Source organism: Spermophilus citellus (genome assembly GCF_964194105.1).
Source record: "Spermophilus citellus genome assembly, chromosome: 9".
NCBI classification, from domain to species: domain Eukaryota; kingdom Metazoa; phylum Chordata; class Mammalia; order Rodentia; family Sciuridae; genus Spermophilus; species Spermophilus citellus.
In genome coordinates, this window is record NC_138191.1 from 2,480,803 (window position 1) to 2,500,106 (window position 19,304).

A 19,304-nucleotide genomic window follows, 5' to 3' on the forward strand; every position below is an offset into this window, starting at 1 on the left:
TACACCATTGCTGGAGGATCATTACTAAAATGCAGATATTCTTGCTCAAAAATATTTGATGCCTATTAAATGCCTATGTGTCTATAAATTATTTTATTGTTCGTTTTAGAAACATCCAGAGGACCCATTTTAAACTGCTCAACTTTTTAACAGAGTATTTTTTTTTTCAAGTACTAAAGATTGAACTCAAGACCTCAAACACTGAATTACATCACCAACCTTTTTTTAATTTTTTTGAAACAGAGTCTCACAAAGTTGCTGAGGCTAGTCTTGAACTTGTGATCAGCCTTAAGTAGCTGGGATTTCAGGTGTGTGCTATGATACACAGGTCTCAAATGGCTGGTCTTTAAGAATTTTGTTTGTTGTTTGAAACAGGGTTCTAATAGGTTGCCCAGGCTGGTCTCCTGCCTAAGAAGTGGTCCTCCTGCCTAAGAAGTTAGGACTACAGGTATACAAAATCATATTAAGTAGTCTATTAGTCTTGAAATTAGGGCCAATTTTTTCATCCTCCTAGTCTCAATACATTGCTTTATACATATTAATAAATATTTACCAACAAAAATAAATAATCTTTGCATAGCATGAAATAAAAATGCCTGAACAGAATAAATATTCACTAAGTGTGGACTTTTTTCCTGCAGTACTAAGGATTAATACTTGGAATAAAGTATTTATATCTTGCCCTCAATTTAATAGACAGCATTTAGAACACAATCATACCATGGGTGATCTACCACTGAGCCACATATCCATTTCTTTTTATTTTGTGACAGTCTATTTAAGTTGCCCAGACTGGCCTTGAAATGAGATTTCTTGCCTCAGCCTCCCAAGTAGCTGGGATTCTAGGTATGAGCCATGGGGCCAGGAAAATGTAAACTCATTTTAGTGGTAATAACAGATGCTTGATTAAACATTTTGTGAAAAATGGCAGAACAAGTTGTGCTGATATAGTCTTCTAGAATTAACACTGATTGGAACTATTAGTAAGGAATTTCAATTTCCAGTTGGGAGCAGTGGCACACATCTATAATCCTAGTGACTCAGGAGGCTGAAGCAGGTTTGAGGCTAGCCTCAGCAACTTAATGAGACTCTGTCTGAAAATAAAAAGGAAGGACTAAGACTGTCGCTCAGTGGTAAAGTGTCCCTGAATTCAATCCCCAGTACTGGAAAAAAAAATTTAAAAAGGAATTTCGATTCCCTCTTTTGTTGACAGCAAAAGTTTAGGGTACCAAATCTCAGAAAGACTCAAGACATTTTTCAAGACTCAGGTATGGGTTTCACTGTTTCACTTAATCTGGTTGTCCCACAGGTAGTATTAAATATTGAGATCTCCTCAGGTCCATTTTTTTTTAATATTTATTTTTTTAGAAGTAGTTGGACACAATAACTTTACTTATTTATTTATTTTTATGTGGTGCTGAGGAGCAAACCCAGGGCCTCGCACATGCTAGTTGAGCATTCTACCGCTGAGCCACAATCTCAGCTCTCCTCAGGTCCATTTAATCCCAGAAATTTAGTACAGTTCTTGGTATGGAGTAACTACTCAATAAACTGGCTAAAGGAATGAACAAAGAAATGAATTGGAATGAATTATGTGATAGTTTTTCCAATCAGACTGTGAATACATATTTTGGGAACATATTTTGGTCATATTTTTGTCTCTAGCACCTAGTACAGTACCCATCACAAAATGAATGTGTTCTAAATGCTGTTTATTAAATTGTAGGCAAGAGATAAATACTTTATTCCAAAAATACAAGGAAGGAAAAAGAAAACACACTTTTTATATCATGTAAACTTATACCAAAGACTTGTGAACTGGAGTGGAAAACACAGAAATTTCTACCTTGAGGATATAAAAGAACTTGGGAACTGAGAAGTCAGATCACCTTAGTCCCCTATGGTGGTTAAAGCTAACTAGTCCCAGTGAATGAGAATCTAGCCTACCCAAAGATCACCAGCCTCTATCAGTACAGCATCAGCTCTAGACAACATAGTCAAGGCAGGCTGTGATCACATCTCAGCCTATGTACATTCCTCCAAGGAAATTCCTCCTGTGGCCCAAATAAAATGGCCTTGCGTATAGAGAAAGAAAGTAGTAGGGTTGTCACTGAGTAGAATAATTAAACAGACAATCTCAGGGTCACCACATCTGCTTCAAGAACAGTCCACCTACTCCCTTCCAAAGTACATCATTATATTGCACCATCATAGAAGGAATGGAAGAACAGGATGAGATTGTATGGTGGGAATCACATCTTGGGGAAGCTGGCCAGGTTGGCAATACCACAGGCGTTGTTCTTATTCCGAGCCATGAGAATGTAGCCTTTGTTTCCCCAGTTCTCTCCCCAGCTGTAAGATCAATCAAGAAAAATACTTATTACCATCAGTTTAGTTATTCTTTAAGGCACTTACTATATTGTACTAGGTACTTGACAACGTACAAAAATAAAAATGAGTAAGATGGTTTTTACCTTTAAAGATAAGTTTAAAGTAAGAAGTGGAGCGATAATGTTATCCATCCCAAAGGTAGACTAGATTACTTCTGATCAAGAGGATGAAGAGAGTTTGATGTAAGAAGTGGCATTTGAGCCTGTGCTGAAAAGCTGGGTAGAATTTGGACCTGTGGGAATGGGTTGCCAGTGGAGGTGTGAAATTAATAATAGAGACAAGAAATGTGTTAGGATCAAGTGACTGAAAAACAAAGTGCCTGACAGAGTGTAGTGGGAGATAGGTCTGGAAAGGTAGTTGGAAATCAGGTTGAATTATCAACTGAAAGTTGAGTTAGATTTACTGAGACAAGAAAGACTGAGGCCAGTGATCTTGAACTGGGAGTAAATTCCAAAGATAAGATGGATGAAACTACAAGAGCAGACGAGATTACTGAGGAAAGGAGCTGGTTATTTGTGCTGCTTTATGTCATGGTTAGTTAAGTCAGTCTTTCTTTTTCAGTTGTGAGTAAATGTCACTGAAGGCAGACATTTACTCATTTGTGCATGGGACTAAGCATCTTGCATATGGAGCAGGTAATCAACATATATTTTAGCACTACTGTCTCAATGTTAGCTTCAGAATTAAGAATCTCTGAGAAGGTAGAACTAAAGAACCTGAGATAATTTTCTATTGGTTTGGGAGAAATCAAAAAATATCCAGAAGCTGGAGATTAGTTTGAGTATCATAAGGGTGATTTAATGATAGAGATAGTGTCCCCATCATTACCTGTTTTTAATTATCCAGTGCTTCTTTCCCTTCTGGATCCCGTATCCCACTGCCAAAACTGCATGGTTCAGATTATCACTATTGCAGCTTTCATCATAATACACACCTAGGAAACAAACTGCCAAGATGAGACTCTGCAATCCAAGAGTTGCCCAGTAGGATCTCATTCTAGGATTCTGTCCCAGTCAAGAAGGTTTACAACAGAGATGGCTTTACATTGTGACAGCTGTCAGTTTTTCTCTAGTAGACTGTGGATATGAAAACTTAAGTATTGAAAATGTTCAGGATCCTTTAAGAAGTCACCAAGCCCATCATAAAAGAGAATGTTCTATAGGCACTGTTTCTTACCTTTGCTGTAAAATTGGAAGGAGGTCAGGCTTGCATCAATGGCCACAGAAATAGGTCCCACTCGGGCCACTGCTCTCTTTAGAGCTTTCTCATTCCCTGCAGGGATCTCTCTGTACCCTTTGCATTTAGCTGCCTTGCCTGTTGGGTTGTACATACAGTTTTCCTCCTGGAAAGAAACAGTTTGTAATAGGACTAGGACCAAGCATTAGGGAATGAGTTGGGGAGTGAGAAACTTAACCAGTGTTCTGAGTAATGTCAATGAACTAAGAAGGGCAGCAGACTAGAATCTCTAGGTCTGTTCCTCTTTACCATTTTAGAAACCTATGAAACCTGGATTGCTACCTTCTGCCACTCATAAATATCAACTCTGGGGAGTTTAAAGACATAAGGAAAAACCCTAGAACTTAAGAAAGAGAGTCTGTTTTTATTATACCAGGGTATGAAAAGATTTCTGAAATAAGATAATGATGATAATTTGGAGATATGGGGATTGAACCCAGGGACACTCTAGCACTGAGCTACATCCCCAGTTCTTTTGAGTTTGAGGCAGGGTCTCACTATGTTGCCCTGGCTGGCCTTGAACTTGAGATCCTCCTGCTTAGTCTCTTGAGTATCTGGAATTACAGGTGTGCACCTACCATGCCCAGCTCGAAATAAGATTTATTTTTTTTAATTTTTTTTAAAGAATTTTTTTTTAATATTTATTTTTTAGTTATCGGCGGACACAACATCTTTGTTTGTATGTGGTGCTGAGGATCGAACCCGGGCCGCACGCATGCCAGGCGAGCGCGCTACTGCTTGAGCCACATCCCTAGCCCCAAGATTTATTTTTTATAAAGCACAAATCATCTTCTGGCTGTGTTGTATGTGTGAGCCTCAGAGTACAAGAGGTACCAGATGCTCTGTGGGGAAAAGGCCAAGGCCAAAGCTCAGTTAGAAGGAGGATCTGGGACCTCTGAATCTGTATCAGGGAACCTAGTGTGAAGCAGAATTTTGGCTGGACCTTTGTACAGATATTTAAAAAGTATATAACACAGTACTAAAATAGATTAACAGCAGCAATTTAGTTTATGACCTCCCAACACCATATTTTGCAAATCTAATTAGGAATGTTTTTTTAATTGTCAATGGGCCTTTATTTTTATTTATTTATTTATTTATTTATATGCAGTGCTGAGACTCAAACCCAGTGTCTCACACATGCTAGGCAAGTGCTCTACCACTGAGCGACAACCCCAGCCCAGCAATATGTTTTATTGTCAAGCCACAATTATGGAGTTTAATGGCAACATATCTTCCTACAAACTATTCCTTCAAAATCTTAAGTTATGGGCTGGGGATGTGGCTCAAGCGGTAGCGCGCTCGCCTGGCATGCGTGCGGCCCGGGTTCGATCCTCAGCACCACATACAAACAAAGATGTTGTGTCTGCAGAGAACTAAAAAATAAATATTAAAAAAATTCTCCCTCTCTTCTCTCTCTCTCTCTCTCTTAAAAAAAAAAAAACAAAAACAAAATCTTAAGTTATATCTATAAAAAGAATGTATTATCTAAATATTAACAGTAATGGGAGCATTTGATATGATATTCTAAGATTACTGTGGTCTACTGCCTTAATGATTTATTGAGAGCCCTTTGTTCTCTCCCATGTGATCCAAATCCATGATGCTTCCTGGTGTCAAAATTGCACATATTAGGCTAGGAATGTAACTCTGATAGAGAGTTTGCCTAGCATTCATGAGGCCTTCGGCTCAATCCCCAGCATCACAAAAACAAAAAACAAAAGACAAACAAAAAAAAACAACACAGATTTATATATAAGTAAAACAGAATATTTTGACACAGACTCCAAAAGACATCAGGTGATGATGCACTAAAGTCAGAAAAATCTGCATTGTGACTGGAATAGCTTTGTTATTGTCCTTTAAAATATTCTTCTCTGGGCCTCTCTCTCATATAGAGAGATGGCCTTTATTTGTCAGCTCTGACAAATCTACTCTCCTGTGTATCTCTGCTTGGTCTCCATCTTTCATTTCTCGCTTACCCAGCTCCCATTCCTTGCTTTTCCTTCACATGGGATTTCTTTTTCTTTTAAAAATTTTTTTTTTAGTTGCCAATGGACCTTTATTTTATTTACTTATATGCAGTGCTGAGAATTGAACCCAGGTGCCTCACACATGCTAGGCAAGTACTCTACCAACTGAGCTTCCCTCTTTCTTTTTAAAGGCATTAGACAGGTTTATTTAGGAAAATAGATACACATGAAACAGTGGTCTACTTCATGTTTTATATACAGCCCTTGCTGCTCTGCCACTGCAACTTTTAAAAAAAAATGGACATATTTCTTTCTCTTCCTCCCTCCCTGCTCTTCCCTAATCTCTCCCCATTCGTCCCTTAGGGAAATAGGATTACCTTCCTTCCCCATTTTAGACATGAGTTATCTGTCCCTGATAACTCACCACAGGAACAAAGAAATTCAGACTTTGGGGATGGTACCAGAAGATCTCAGAAATGACCTTCTCCCAAATTATCAAGTGAATTACAACTCTGACTGAGAACGTGGGGTGAAGCCTTTGAATCACTTCTTTGGAACCCCTGCTTCTCCTGGTGGGCAAAATCACAGCCTTTGGGACAGGAGCTCCCTGTGTTTCTCCTTTGCCGGCAAAGCAATAAACCTTCATTTTTCTTTTTCTCAGAAAAAAAAAGTCTTATATGGCTGCTACCCATCAGATCACTTCTTTAATTTTTTTTTTAATCTCTCCTCCATTCATTCACAAGCTCATTTGAGAAGAAAAATTACTTTGGTTTTGGACAATAACTGCTTTTAGAAACTGTAAAGTCCAAGCAAAAGTCAGACAATGAAAAAATGGAATTTGTGTCTTCACACAAATTGTCTGGTTAAGTCTTCATTTTAACTGATAAAAAGACCAACTTTATTCCACATTGCTGTAAAATTATGAAGAAATTATTTGAGGGTGAAGGAAAACAGAAATTAGAAGTCAAATTTTCCTTTCATTCCAAAATAGAGTTTGAAGTATTTTATAATTTTCATTTAAATTATTTAGAGTCTCCTGTGGGAAGCCATTCTAACCTGTGATTGGGTGACTCCCATTAAGGGCCTGAGGCGCTTTGGCTGTGTGATTTTCAAGGCTTTTAAGAGAGATTAACTGGCTAAGACCATCCTTAAAACTAACTACTTCTGAGTTAAGTCCTTTATTTCAGATATTACAAGGAAATCCTTCTCCAACCTCTCCACGTCAGCTAACCCTGGAGGCCAAAACAACTCTAAGGAAAGTAGAAATTGCGATTAAAAATGCACAGCTTACTAAAATAGATCCTAAAGAAATAATGTATTTATTAATATTTCCAACTGAGCATACCCCAACAGGAGCCATATGGCAAAGATTAGGAGTTATTGAGTGGATTTATTTAGCCCACTCCCCTCAAAAAACATTAATTCCTTTTCATGATTCTATAGCTCAATTAGTAATTAAAGGTAGAACTAGGATTTTATAATTAATTGGATCTGAGCCTGATATTATAATTATTCCATTTTCTGTTCAACATACTAATTGGCTTTTTCAAACTTCTAGCTCATGGCAGATAGCCTTTGCAGATTTTCCTGGACAGATAGATAGCCATTATCCTCGTGATAAGATTGTACAATTTGCATCATTAACGTCACTTATTTTTCCAAAAATTGTACGTTCTTATCCAATAGAGGAAGCTTTATCGGTGTTCACAGATGGTTCCAACTCCGGTAAGGCAGGTTTCTTCAGCCGTGTTCACACAGAGGTAATACAAACTTCTTATACTTCTGCCCAAAGAGCAGAGCTTCAAGCTCTGATTTGTGCCTTAGATTATTTTTCAAATGAGCCTATTAATATCTATTCTGACAGCTTATATGCAGTTGGAGTTACCAAAAATATTGAAACCTCAGTTATTGGGTTTACTTCATCACAGGAGTTATTTAAATTATTTCATAATTTACAAAAGACAGTGCTAATGCGAAAGTACCCATGTTTCATAGGACACATACGTGCCCATAGTAATCTTCCTGGACCTCTAGTTTTAGGTAATGACAAAATTGATAAGTTAGTAGCTTTTTGTCAACAGATGTCTTCGTATGACTGTGCACTAGCTTCCCATTCCTTACATCATCAAAATGCTTCTAGCTTACATAAAAAATTTAATATTACCAGAGAACAAGCTCGTCAGATTGTAAGCCAATGCCCTAAGTGTGTTATTCACACTCCATCTCTGCCATCAGGGGTAAATCCCCGTGGATTAAAACCAAATCAAATATGGCAAATGGATGTAACTCATATTCCTCAATTTGGTAAGCAATGTTATGTGCATGTCATAGTGGACACTTATTCTAGATTTATTTTTGCAACAGCACGTACTAAGGAAAATACTCAACATGTAATTTCTCATTGCTTAGCAGCTTTTTCCGTTTTAGGGTGCCCTATGCAGATTAAAACAGATAATGCTCCAGCTTATGTAAGCTCTTCTTTTCAACAATTTTGCCAAGAGTTTAAAATTAATCATAAAACAGGAATTCCTTATAACCCCCAAGGTCAAGCCATTGTGGAACGAGCTCATTTATCTATTAAGCTTCAATTACAAAAATTAAAAGGGGGGAATAGGATAGTGACTCCCCAAAATAGCCTTAATCATGCCTTATTTGTTTTAAATTTTTTAAACTGTGACACAGAAGGTCACACTGCTGCTGAGAGGCAAATGTCTCCCTCAGTAACAGGCCCCTTAGGCAGAGTTCTGTGGAAAGATTTACAGACTGGTCAGTGGAAGGGCCCAGACCCGGTAATAATGTGGGGAAAGGGTCATGCCTGTATCTTCCCAGAAGGTGCTTTCCGTCCTATTTGGGTGCCTGAACGTGCTATCAGACATGGAGGAGATAGAACCCAGACTCAAGCGACTGAGGATCGACCCGGAGGAGCCACTACCCAGAAGGAGGAGATATCAGAAAAAGATGAAGAAAGACCAGATTGAACCAGCCGAAAAGCTGATTTCGTGGAAAGATGTGAAGAAGCTAACAACCCAGGCTTCCCGAATACTTCGACGCCTAGGAAAGAACAGGACCCCAGTCTTGATGGTAACAACAGTAATTGCCCTACTGGGCTGTCAGGTAAAAGGGAATCAAGTAGACACTTATTGGACATATTTCCCAGATCCACCCCTGGTACACCCAGCTGTGTGGACTGGAGAATCTATTCCAGTATTTACTAATGACTCATTCATGATGGGAGGATTTACAGATACTCATATTACTCCCAATCATGTGACTAGATTTAATTATTCTGGCTACAGTGCCCAATTACCTTTGTGTTGGTCACATGATAAACATGCTGGCTGTCTGAAAGTATCATTCGAAGAAAAGACAGCGATTGGTAGGCCTAGACTGACAAATAATTCTATTTATGGGGACTTAAAACCTAATACTAGATCAGTAATTAAGATGGGACCTTCCCATAACAAGCCAGTCATTTCTGCAAAACCTCCACCAATACCCCACTGTCCAAATAGTTCTATAATTGAGATTGGCACCTTTCCTAAGTGGATGGATTGTGTAAATACCTTTCCTGTACAACATAAGGTGTCTAAAGATAGTGGGTATATTTTAGACTGGTCTCCAAAAATTGATAAGAGACAATTGTGAAGAAATTCTGCTATGACACCTGCAGGATTTGTTAGTAATATTTTGACTTATAGTGAAGGAGGTGTTCAAAGAGATATTTGGCGTTTAATTGCTGCCTCAGAATATTTACATTTTACAGATAAACCTTTACCAAAATTTGTCGGCAAGAACTGTAAAGAAGGATCTTGCTATGGCTTAAGAGCTTGTGTCCAATCTCCTTATGTTTTAATTATTGGAAATGTAAAAGTTAGATGGATAGATGACAGATATGCTGTTACTTGTAATAAGTGCAACCTAACCAATTGTATTACTAGGTATAATAGAGGAAAAGGAGTGCTAATACTTCATCAGCCCTCTTTTGTTTTATTACCTGCTAATATTTCAGAGCCATGGTATACTGATGCTGGTTTACAAGTCTTGCAGCAAATTCATGCCCAGTTAACAAGACCTAAGTGTGCTATTGGAGTCATAATTGTTGGTGTTTTAGCACTGGTCTCTTTTATTGCCTCAACTGTCTCTGCATCTCTGACATTGTCTCAGAATATTCAGCATGCAAAATTCCTTAATAATTTAGCTCAAAATACTTCCAAGGCTCTGCGTAATCAAGTAAATATTGATGAAAGGATTGAGACTAAATTAAACGCCTTAGAGGCGACTGTTGTAAACATAGGTAATGAACTTTCAGCCTTAAAATTTAAGGAAAGGCTTAAATGCCATGCTAATTATAAGTATGTATGTGTTACAGCTACCAAGTACAATGCTTCTCTCTGGGATTGGGAGAAGGTTAAAAACCATTTATTAGGTATTTGGCAAAATAGTAATAATAGTTTGGATATTCTGGAACTTCATCACCATATCCAAGACATTCAAAATAACAGAGCTGATTTTTCAGATCCTTCTTCTTTGGCTAACCAAATATTGAAGGAGTTGAATGGATTCAACCCTGGAAATATTCTTAAACACTCCACTTGGTACATTATTGGATTATTCTCTTTGCTGTTAATTCTCTTTTGTATTGTAACCATAGGATGGCGATTCTTCCAATCAAGAATCCAGGAACTCCAGAGAGTGAACTGCTGCCTCATTGTTAAGAAAGGGGGAATATGTGGGAAGCCATTCTAACATGTGATTGGGTGACTCCCGTTAAGGGCCTGAGGTGCTTTGGCTGTGTCGAAGCTTTCCCGACCCTTTCCTGATGAGAGAGCCCATCCGTGTGGGGGTGTGCCTGACCACTGACCCCGGGGACCCAATCACTGACCCTGACCTTGGAGTGCAGCCCCCCCTCAACCTTCATTGGATGGAATTCTCCCCTGAATCTCTTGTTCCCCAATAAAAAGCTACTCCCTGGCGTGTTCACTCTCTCTCTCTCTCCTGCTAGCCCTGAGTAATCCTCGCTGCCCTGCTGGGCAGCTAAAGGTGGGAACCAGAGAGGTGAGCCGTCTCGGACCTAGCAATATAAATAAGGTACTGTCTGTGTGTTTTATTTCGATCTCTTCTAACTAACTTTATGCCTAGAACCTCATTAATGAAACCACTGCGCAGGCTGCGTGGTAGAGTCTCCAAGCCATTCATTAAACCATTTCTTAACAATCAGATTAATATAATGTAAATGATGCAAGTTTTCAGTGGATGAACTATTAGTTCTGGTAGTATTTATTTGTTTCTAATATTGTGACATATAACTTTAAATTAGCTGTGAATTATAAAGATGCAGAAAATCATAAAAACAAGTTTGTTTTCTGCATAAATCATTGGAATTTCTTTCCTTTCTTCTTTCCTCCTTCCTTCACTCCTTTCTCTTTTTTAATAGCATATGAGAACAAAAAGTTAAGACCAAGCTCAGGTTATCTCACTAAATGATATGATGTAGTCAGAATTAAAAAGCTAATCTATTATGGTAACTTTAGTATGCTTTGCCTTTGTCCAAGTTCATATATGGACTTGGATGAGAACTATCAGTTCTGTTAATTATATATGGATTAAAGACTTTTTATTTTATTATTATCATTATTTATTTATTTATTTATTTATTTGGCATACTAGGGATTGAACCTAAGACCTCACACATGCTAGGCAAGCATGCTAATGCTGAGGTACATCCCCAGCCCTTTTGGAAATTTTATTTTGAGACAGGGTCTCACTAAGTTGCCCTGGCTGACCTCAAACTTGAAATCCTCCTGCCTCCACCTCCCAGAGAGTAGGATTACAGGTGTGCACCACTGTGCCCTGCTTAGACTTTCTTTTCCAGGTACACTTCCATTTTTTTTTTTGCCTTCTATGTCTGACAACTGAAAAATCATAACATAGAATGATTATGGAATAAAATCAACAAAATTAAGCACTGTTTTGATGTGGCCATTTTCATGAGGATGTATTAAAGTAGATTGTTGAAGATCCATGAAAATGGGTTTCTATAGTCATTTATATTAAATGAGCACTTTATTGCAGTAAATATTTCAAATGACAATATATGAATAAAAAAACTCGGTACATTAGGTTTTTTAGAGACATAAATTGCAAAGAAATAATTAATAATTTTACTACATAAAAATTAACTTTCCTAGATTGAAAGACATCATAAAAATAATAAAAAGACAAACCTTGACTTACAACACATACAGAATCAGTATCTAAATATCTTGTTGAAGTTCATAAAAATCAGTAACAGCTGGGCATGGTGATGCACATCTGTAATCCCAGTGGCTCAGCAGGCTGAGGCAGGGGGATCATGAGGTCAAAGCCAGCCTCAGCAACTTAGTGAGGCCCTAGGCAACTCAGTGAGACCTTGTTTCTAAACAAATACAAAAAAGGTCTGGGGATGTGGCTCAGTGGGTATTATTTGGTATTGGGTTTAAGCCCCAATACCAAACAATAATAATAATATAAAGTAAATTAAAATTTTAAAAAATCACTAGCAAAGATAAAACACAATCCAATTTAAATACTTTCTTTGACAGTATACATTTTTCAAATACTTTGATAAATAATTTGATATTATGAGCTGGTCTTGGTGGTATGTGACTGTAATCCCAGGCAGGAGAATTGTAAATTCAACACCACCCTCAGCAATTTAGCAAGACCCTGTCTCAAAATAAAAAATAAAAAGGGATGGATGTGTAGTTCAGTGGTAAAGCACCTCTGGGCTCAATATTTAGTACTGTGAAAATAATTGACATTATGTAATAAAGTTAAATATATACACACCCTGAGGCCCAGACAATTCTGTTCCAAAGTACTTTATCCAGTACAAAATTCTTATACATGTGCATGGAAGACTTATCTAGGAAAATTTACATCAGATAAAAGACCTGGCTGATAAAGCTTGTCTTTACTACATTCTAGTGGTATGAATTTGAGTAGGTTCATCTCCTTAAATATTAAATTCCTCACCGTTAAAGTGAGAACAAGTCTATCTTACAGAGCTCTTATGCAGATCAAAAGAAAATGTACTAGGGATACAGCTTAACACATAATAGTTATCATTTTCATCGTTCAAACTTGCTATCTTTTTTGCAAAGTCTCCATGGCAAAAGCCCTTATTATGTTATCTATCAGCCCCAGGAATATTTAAAAAAACCTCAGATTGCCTCCTTTTTAGGCAAGAAAGATCTCCTTCCTATTACTAAAGAATCATGTAGGAGGAAATGAGCTAATTCTTTATCTCTAAAATAAATATAATGCAACTTGATTTGTTGTCTCATTTTATATGTTAGCATGTTAACTTACATAATTTTCTTAAAACCCCACTGAGATCATATAAACTAAAACCACATGATCATAAAAATAGCATGGTGGGTTTGTGAGTTTATTTGTAGGAATGCAGATTTTATCAGAGGGTTATAGAGACTCGCTTAGAGTTCTATGGAATAACATCCTCTTTTTATAGCTATGGTATCTTAAGCTCCCAAAGTTCTCCCATCTTGTGGGAATCTTCTTGGCCTTCTGTGGGAAACCATCCCTTTAACTCATTAAGTTGCAATCTTTCAATTCTGTGAATATTTCAACAAAATTGACACAGGTGCATTAAAATAGGTTAGAAATAATAATCTAGAGTTTCTATATTATTATATTAACATTATAATATAGGCACTATATTATAACACAATTATATTATACTTAAATTATTATATAATCATTATATACTATTATATATTTTATGCTATATTTAAGTTTTTTTTAGGTATTCCACACTGGGGCCAAAGTGACAAAAGAAGTTAAGAAAGCAGAATAGTACAAAAGAAAACAAGATTTCTGGAGTTGTTTCCAATTTAAAAAAAATAATAATAATAATGTTAGGGGAAAAAGGAACCCTTACAGAGCTGTATAACTGTACCAAGCAGTCTCACCTGTCCCACATATGGGTAGGCATCTTCAGAGTCAATACCGTGGTTCTTCTGCACGTATTGGAAGGCATTGGTCATGTAACCCCCTCCACAGCCATCATTCTCAGACACACAATCCACCAGATTCTGGGGACTCAGATTTAAGAGTCTGCCAGTTTTCTTCTTGAGTTGACCCTCCAGGGCACCCACAGAGCTAAAAGCCCAACAGGAACCACACTGACCCTGAGGGGCATATAGAGCAACTTATGAGTCATTCCTGGTCACACATTCTATATCTTCTATCTACCTGCCTGATGAAATTTCATGCATTTCATAAGTTCTGACACAAACATTGCCATTGTTGTGAGGTCTATCTATTCTCCTTCATTTAACATTTGTTGCATTATTCTATTGCTATTGATGTTATGATAACAGTATGATTAGCTGCCATAGAACAGAGACAATAGCATACTGGCTTTGGAGGTAGGTCTCCTGGGTTCTAACCCTAGCTTTGCACTCACTAATTATGTGACCTTGGGTAAATTACTAAATCTATATTGCTTCAGTTTCATCTGGAAAATGTGCATAATAGCATACTTAATGGAAGTGTTTTGGGATTAATAGATTTAACTCATATAATAATTTAGAAGTTTCTTACTCATAGTAATCTCTCAAAAAATGCTAGTTATTATTAGTATTTTTTCTGCTAGGTTGTAGTTTTTCTTCTTTCCTGCTCTTTCTAAAATGGAGAATTTCTTGAGGACACAGCTTGTGTCTTATCCATCTTGAATCTATCGCCCAGCACTATGATGGGATCCAAGGGGGTGGTATATGTAAATGAGTGTTAAGTCAAGTGTTATCTTATTGATAACAATCCTCTGTTAAGGTTATGGGAAAGCTGACATTTTCATGCTGATAAGAATATAAAATTGTAAAAACATTTTTGGAAAGGATTCCAAAAACTGTGACCTAGCAATTACAATTTTAGGATTTATTTTGTATAACGATTTCTAACATGTGCACAAAAATACACGCATGAGAGTGTTTATTGCAACACTATTTATAATAAGCCTCAGAAGCAACCTAAATATTCAAAAATAGGTAATGAGTTAAAAAACAGGCTACGTTCTCTTAGTATGAGATATACCTTAATTCTTTGTCCCCTCTTCATCGTGTCCTCCTATCTTGACAACAAAGCAGGAGAAAAAGGAACAGATCATGCCAGATTACTTACACATACCCCAAAAGAAGAGTACCTGATTTTTCACAGGAGTGACATAACCTTTCTTTCGATAGTCAATGGAGTCTGGGGCTCTGCCTTCCCAGTCTGGGATGTAAAGGGTGTCATTACTTTGAGAATGAAATGGGGGTACTTTGAATCCAGTCATCTTCTGAACCACTTCTTCACTGGTCTGAGACAAAGAAGAAAGAAGCCAAGCTTTAGCAGGTAACTAAGGCAAAAATGGCAGGTAGGCCAAGAGCTGAGACTCAACTCACCATATCCCCCAAGTGGTTCATGGCCAATTCATATGTATGGACACCAAGAGAGGCCTCAAGATTATGGATGGAAATATACTTTAGGTTTTTTTCCCAAATTAAACGCCGAGAGATTTCATCCACCTAAACAGAGCATAGTCAGTACCTGCATAGACTGTATGCAAATTTATATAGGTGATATTGTGAAAAGATGCAACTTACAATCACAAGGGGTTTACAATGTAGTTGGGGGAACTAATTATGAATTATTAAGAGCATGCAAACAGTAAGATGGGAGCAAATCAAATAGTACAATGTAAAGCTATGGAGAAATCTATAGAAATATTACTCAGATTAATAGCATTAATCTGACAAGTCTTCCCAAAAGACAAATATAAGACAGTCACATTTCTTTTCTTGTGGTACAGGGAATTGAAGCCAGGCAGCTATAAAGCTAGGAAGGATAGGTCTTGATAGATTGTGAGTTGAGGCACCAAAATGAGAATCACATGTTAAGAGTTAGGGGACAGGTTTGCTTGGTTGGAGTAAAGTACTAGATTGAAGAAGGGAGTCTGGAAGCTAAGACAGGAAATCTCAGGTTCCAGTTCTCCTGCCATGCTCCCTTTGGGTTCCCAGGCACCTTGCCATTATACTGTTTCCTGTAGGTCTTCTTCCATAGCTCCCATTGGGTGTCCAGTATCTCCTCAGGATACAGAGCAAAGCTCACCATGGGTAACAGCAGAAGCTTGAGCCCCCACATCCTGGGGAAGGGAATAATTAGGGGAGACACTTCCATTTGGCATAAGTTCACAGCCTGGCTTGGAGTGTGGAAAATAGCTAGAGCCATATTTCCACTAGGTGGCTTAACCTTCTAGAAGTCATAGATGACTCCTTTGAGGCCCTAATCGTTTCTCTCACCAGAAAAATGCATGCACACACAACAATCCTAGGGGATTCATGAACCCAAAGATAGAACCCCTTCCTCGGAACCATGTGGCACAGGGAAACTTGGCTCTATAAGGGAGGTCAGCAAGGAACTGAGAGTGATCTTTATATGATAAAACAATGACAAGAAGAGGCTAGGTTTCCATCAGGTGCTGGTATGTAAGTTCTAAGTATTCTGACATAGGGAGATTCAACCAACATTCACATGCACACTTGTACAATCAGAAATGGAGTGGAAATTGGACGAGTGGGTTCAGCATTTGTTTTCTTCATTGTCCTCTACAAGTTTGAAGATGGACAAATTAAGCGCAAAGTGAGAATGGGTTGGAGAATACACATAGGAGAGACTTCCAGCTACATTTTGCTTCCTAACCATTTTTTCAAGGCATTCATTACTTTCTTGCCTCAATTCTGAGTTTTCCAGATCTCATCAGGAGGGGACAAGGGAAAAGTTGATAGCATTTCCTTATTTAACAATGAGATGTTTACTGTCTCCTCACTCTCCTTATGCATTTCTTCTTCCTTGTTCATACCCCCTCCCTCCATAGACCGGAAACTGCCCTAATTTTAACCAGATGTTCGTGGGTAGGTTTTCTTTTCTTTTTCCAACAGTGAAAAATCTCTGTGACTACCTCACAGTGCAAAAGGATCAGAATCAAAGTTAGAGTGCAGGATGGAGAAGCATTTTCAAAGATGATTAAATCCACAGCATTTCAGAAGTAAAGTTTCACTCCTTTCTTGAACTGGCTTAATTGCAGATCTTTCAGTTTTAAGAACAGTTTGCAGTCTCTAGGAATTCTAAGACTTGCATGAACTAAATGTATAGTCCGTTTTTATGTAATCTTTACAAACCCGTGTTAAATTTCTAGCAGAGCATTTAATAGCTAGAGTGTTAAAAGGTTTGGGGATATCTCAGAGCAGAAATACCCAATTACTGGTACCACTCCTCCTCATTCTCTGTAGTCAATTAGCCCTTTTGGGCAAAACAAAAACACTCTAGAAGCTACTTTTGAAGAATGGGTAAAGGATTCCCTATTTTTTTTCTTTTAATAACAATCATGTATGCATATATACGAATCATACAAGGAATCCTAAAGACTTCCAGACAGATTTTATTTATCAAGGAGAACTAAGAAGGGCATGTTTTCAATATGCAGAGCTTATACAGTTTACTTTCATCCCCAACTCACTACATCCGTAATACTCTCAAAATAAAGAAGTGGCAGAAATGATAAGCTAAAAAAATCTAGAAAGTCAAAAATTTTACCTGCTGCTGGGAATCTGCTGTCTGGGCTCCTTTCAGACAGGAAGTGTCGCTAATGTGGGTGGAAGACTAGGAGTGCTAGATTTATTTCATCAGGATTGCGGAAGTCAGCTATAGTGGTTGGCTGGAAAATTTGGATGAGGAAAGGAGGCGGGAATAGAAATGTTGAGAAAAGGGGGGTTAGGGTGGAAGGAAGGAGGAAGCAGATTTGCACATTTCTGTGTGCAGTGTAGTGTGCTAGGGTGGAGAGCTGCTAGGTAGGTGTTGAGTTTCACACGACTCTCTGGAGGCAGAGAAAAGACATCAGTACACATGACTCTAGTAAAGGGGCTTACCTTTTCCTTTGCTGGGGAAATGGATGTATATCCCTTATCTTCCCTCACCTTTCTTTAAAATCCTTTAATATCGAGGGATTGCATCGTTCCCTACCCTTGTTATGACCCACCTCCCTAAAATCCTAACCGTGAAACCTATTTTCAAATTTGTGTCTGATCCTAACCTCTGGGATGATGGAAGAAACACAAAAGACTAGAAATAAATAACATAAGGAGAGACATAAGCTTCAAAATTGTATTTTATGACATTGTTGATTAAAAGGCATCATGTTTTCCAGGTGGGAATAGCTTTCCTAGACTAATGTGATTTTGCAGAGGGAGGATCTGCCCAGAAAGTTAGATGAAACTGGTTCTAAAAGGCAGCAGAAACAATACTCCTAGTTATTTATAACACTTGAATCAACGGACTGATGGACTCACATGTGACTCTATTGCTAAAACTCTCAGATGGTGGATGTCTGATGAGCATGTCTCAATTATTAAAATCCCCAATCCAGTCACATGAGCTTCTCCAAATGCTTCCCCCAAATCCAGGCATGTGACAGATCATAAGAGTCTAATTCAGTTACCAAACCACACCCCCAAGATCCATTTTCTTCCATAAACAGATGTGGGGAAAGAGGGTCACTGGAATAGAAAGGATAATTCATGGGATTCAGATTCAGTTGTTAGCTGGATTCCACGCACTTACTCTTAAGAATTCAGGCTTATTGTGCCTCTGGATTTTAAGAGTGGCTAATGAACCACATGGTCCTAGGGAAAAACCAGGCCCAGACTTGAACAGTTTAGATTTCCCAATTCCTCACTTTTTTTTTTCCCCCCAAAGACATACTGGAAAAGGCATCCATATATGTGCCCTAATGGTTTCAAGTCCTAACTCTTCCCCTTTCCCCCACAGGCTTGGGCAACTCCACCCCCACCCAATGTGGTCAGAATGTCTCTGATAAATTTTACTCAAAATGTGTCAAGATCAGGAGGGCAAGTGAGGAGGAGGGGTGCTGAGTGATCAGGACCCTATGATTTCTGATTCCTGAAATTAAAGACTCACACTGTGCTTTATGCTTGTGTGTTTGAAGCTCAAACAGTGGCTCCCTTTAGTTGTGGGTGTCTGTTGGTTTCTGACCGGAAAGGAATAATAAAGCCGCAATCAAGATCACACAACACAAGAAATTTTTACAAAAGGAAAAAATATTTTGTTTTAAAATATTTGCTACATGTCGTCATTTTTGCCACTGTAAGGCTTAGCACAGATGCCAGCAATACAGAAATGGCCAACAAGGGGGAAAAAAAAACAATCAAAAATAAAACCCTGAAGGAAAAGCAGAAACAAAACCCCCAGAGCATCTTCTCCCTGCCCTCCCCTTCCCCCAAGGTCCTATAATAACTGTACAATATTATAGTCCTGATCACATTTAAAAACAGTCGATTATTAAAAAACAAGGATTCCATTGGAAACTCAACTTTTTGGTTTTGTAAATTGTGATATAAATATATATGTATACTGTATGTGTGCACATAGAATAAAAAAATAAACTGTCTCCTTTCCATCCCATCATCTGGCACCAGACTGAAGACAAAAGGGAGAGAAACCCAGGAAATGACATTCCCTCAGCCTCTCTAAGGCCACCTTTGATCCTCAGTCCTCTATGAATACACTTAATATGTCTTCACTTCTTATTTCCGTCTTACACTTAGATAACAACTGAAGCCAATTAAAAAACAAAAAAGGCTAATATAT

General features: G+C 38.0%; 1 protein-coding gene across 2 annotated transcripts; it reads right to left on the minus strand.

Moving 5' to 3' along the window:
• Positions 1-1,695: 1,695 nt before the first annotated feature.
• On the minus strand, positions 1,696-17,489 carry CTSK (cathepsin K). 2 transcript variants are annotated; one of them, XM_081307040.1, is made up of 8 exons: positions 17,235-17,253; positions 15,663-15,783; positions 15,044-15,166; positions 14,803-14,958; positions 13,571-13,789; positions 3,568-3,733; positions 3,220-3,325; positions 1,696-2,352 (listed from the first exon to the last, which is right to left on the minus strand). In XM_081307040.1, exons 2-8 carry the CDS (start codon positions 15,780-15,782, stop codon positions 2,253-2,255), a joined length of 990 nt encoding a protein of 329 aa, XP_081163166.1. In that variant the 5' UTR covers position 15,783; positions 17,235-17,253; the 3' UTR covers positions 1,696-2,252. The 2 variants fall into 2 exon arrangements, with proteins under 2 accessions (XP_081163166.1, XP_081163167.1); XM_081307041.1 differs by lacking the exon at positions 3,220-3,325 and having other exon boundaries at positions 17,235-17,489.
• Between the last annotated feature and the right edge of the window lie 1,815 nt (positions 17,490-19,304).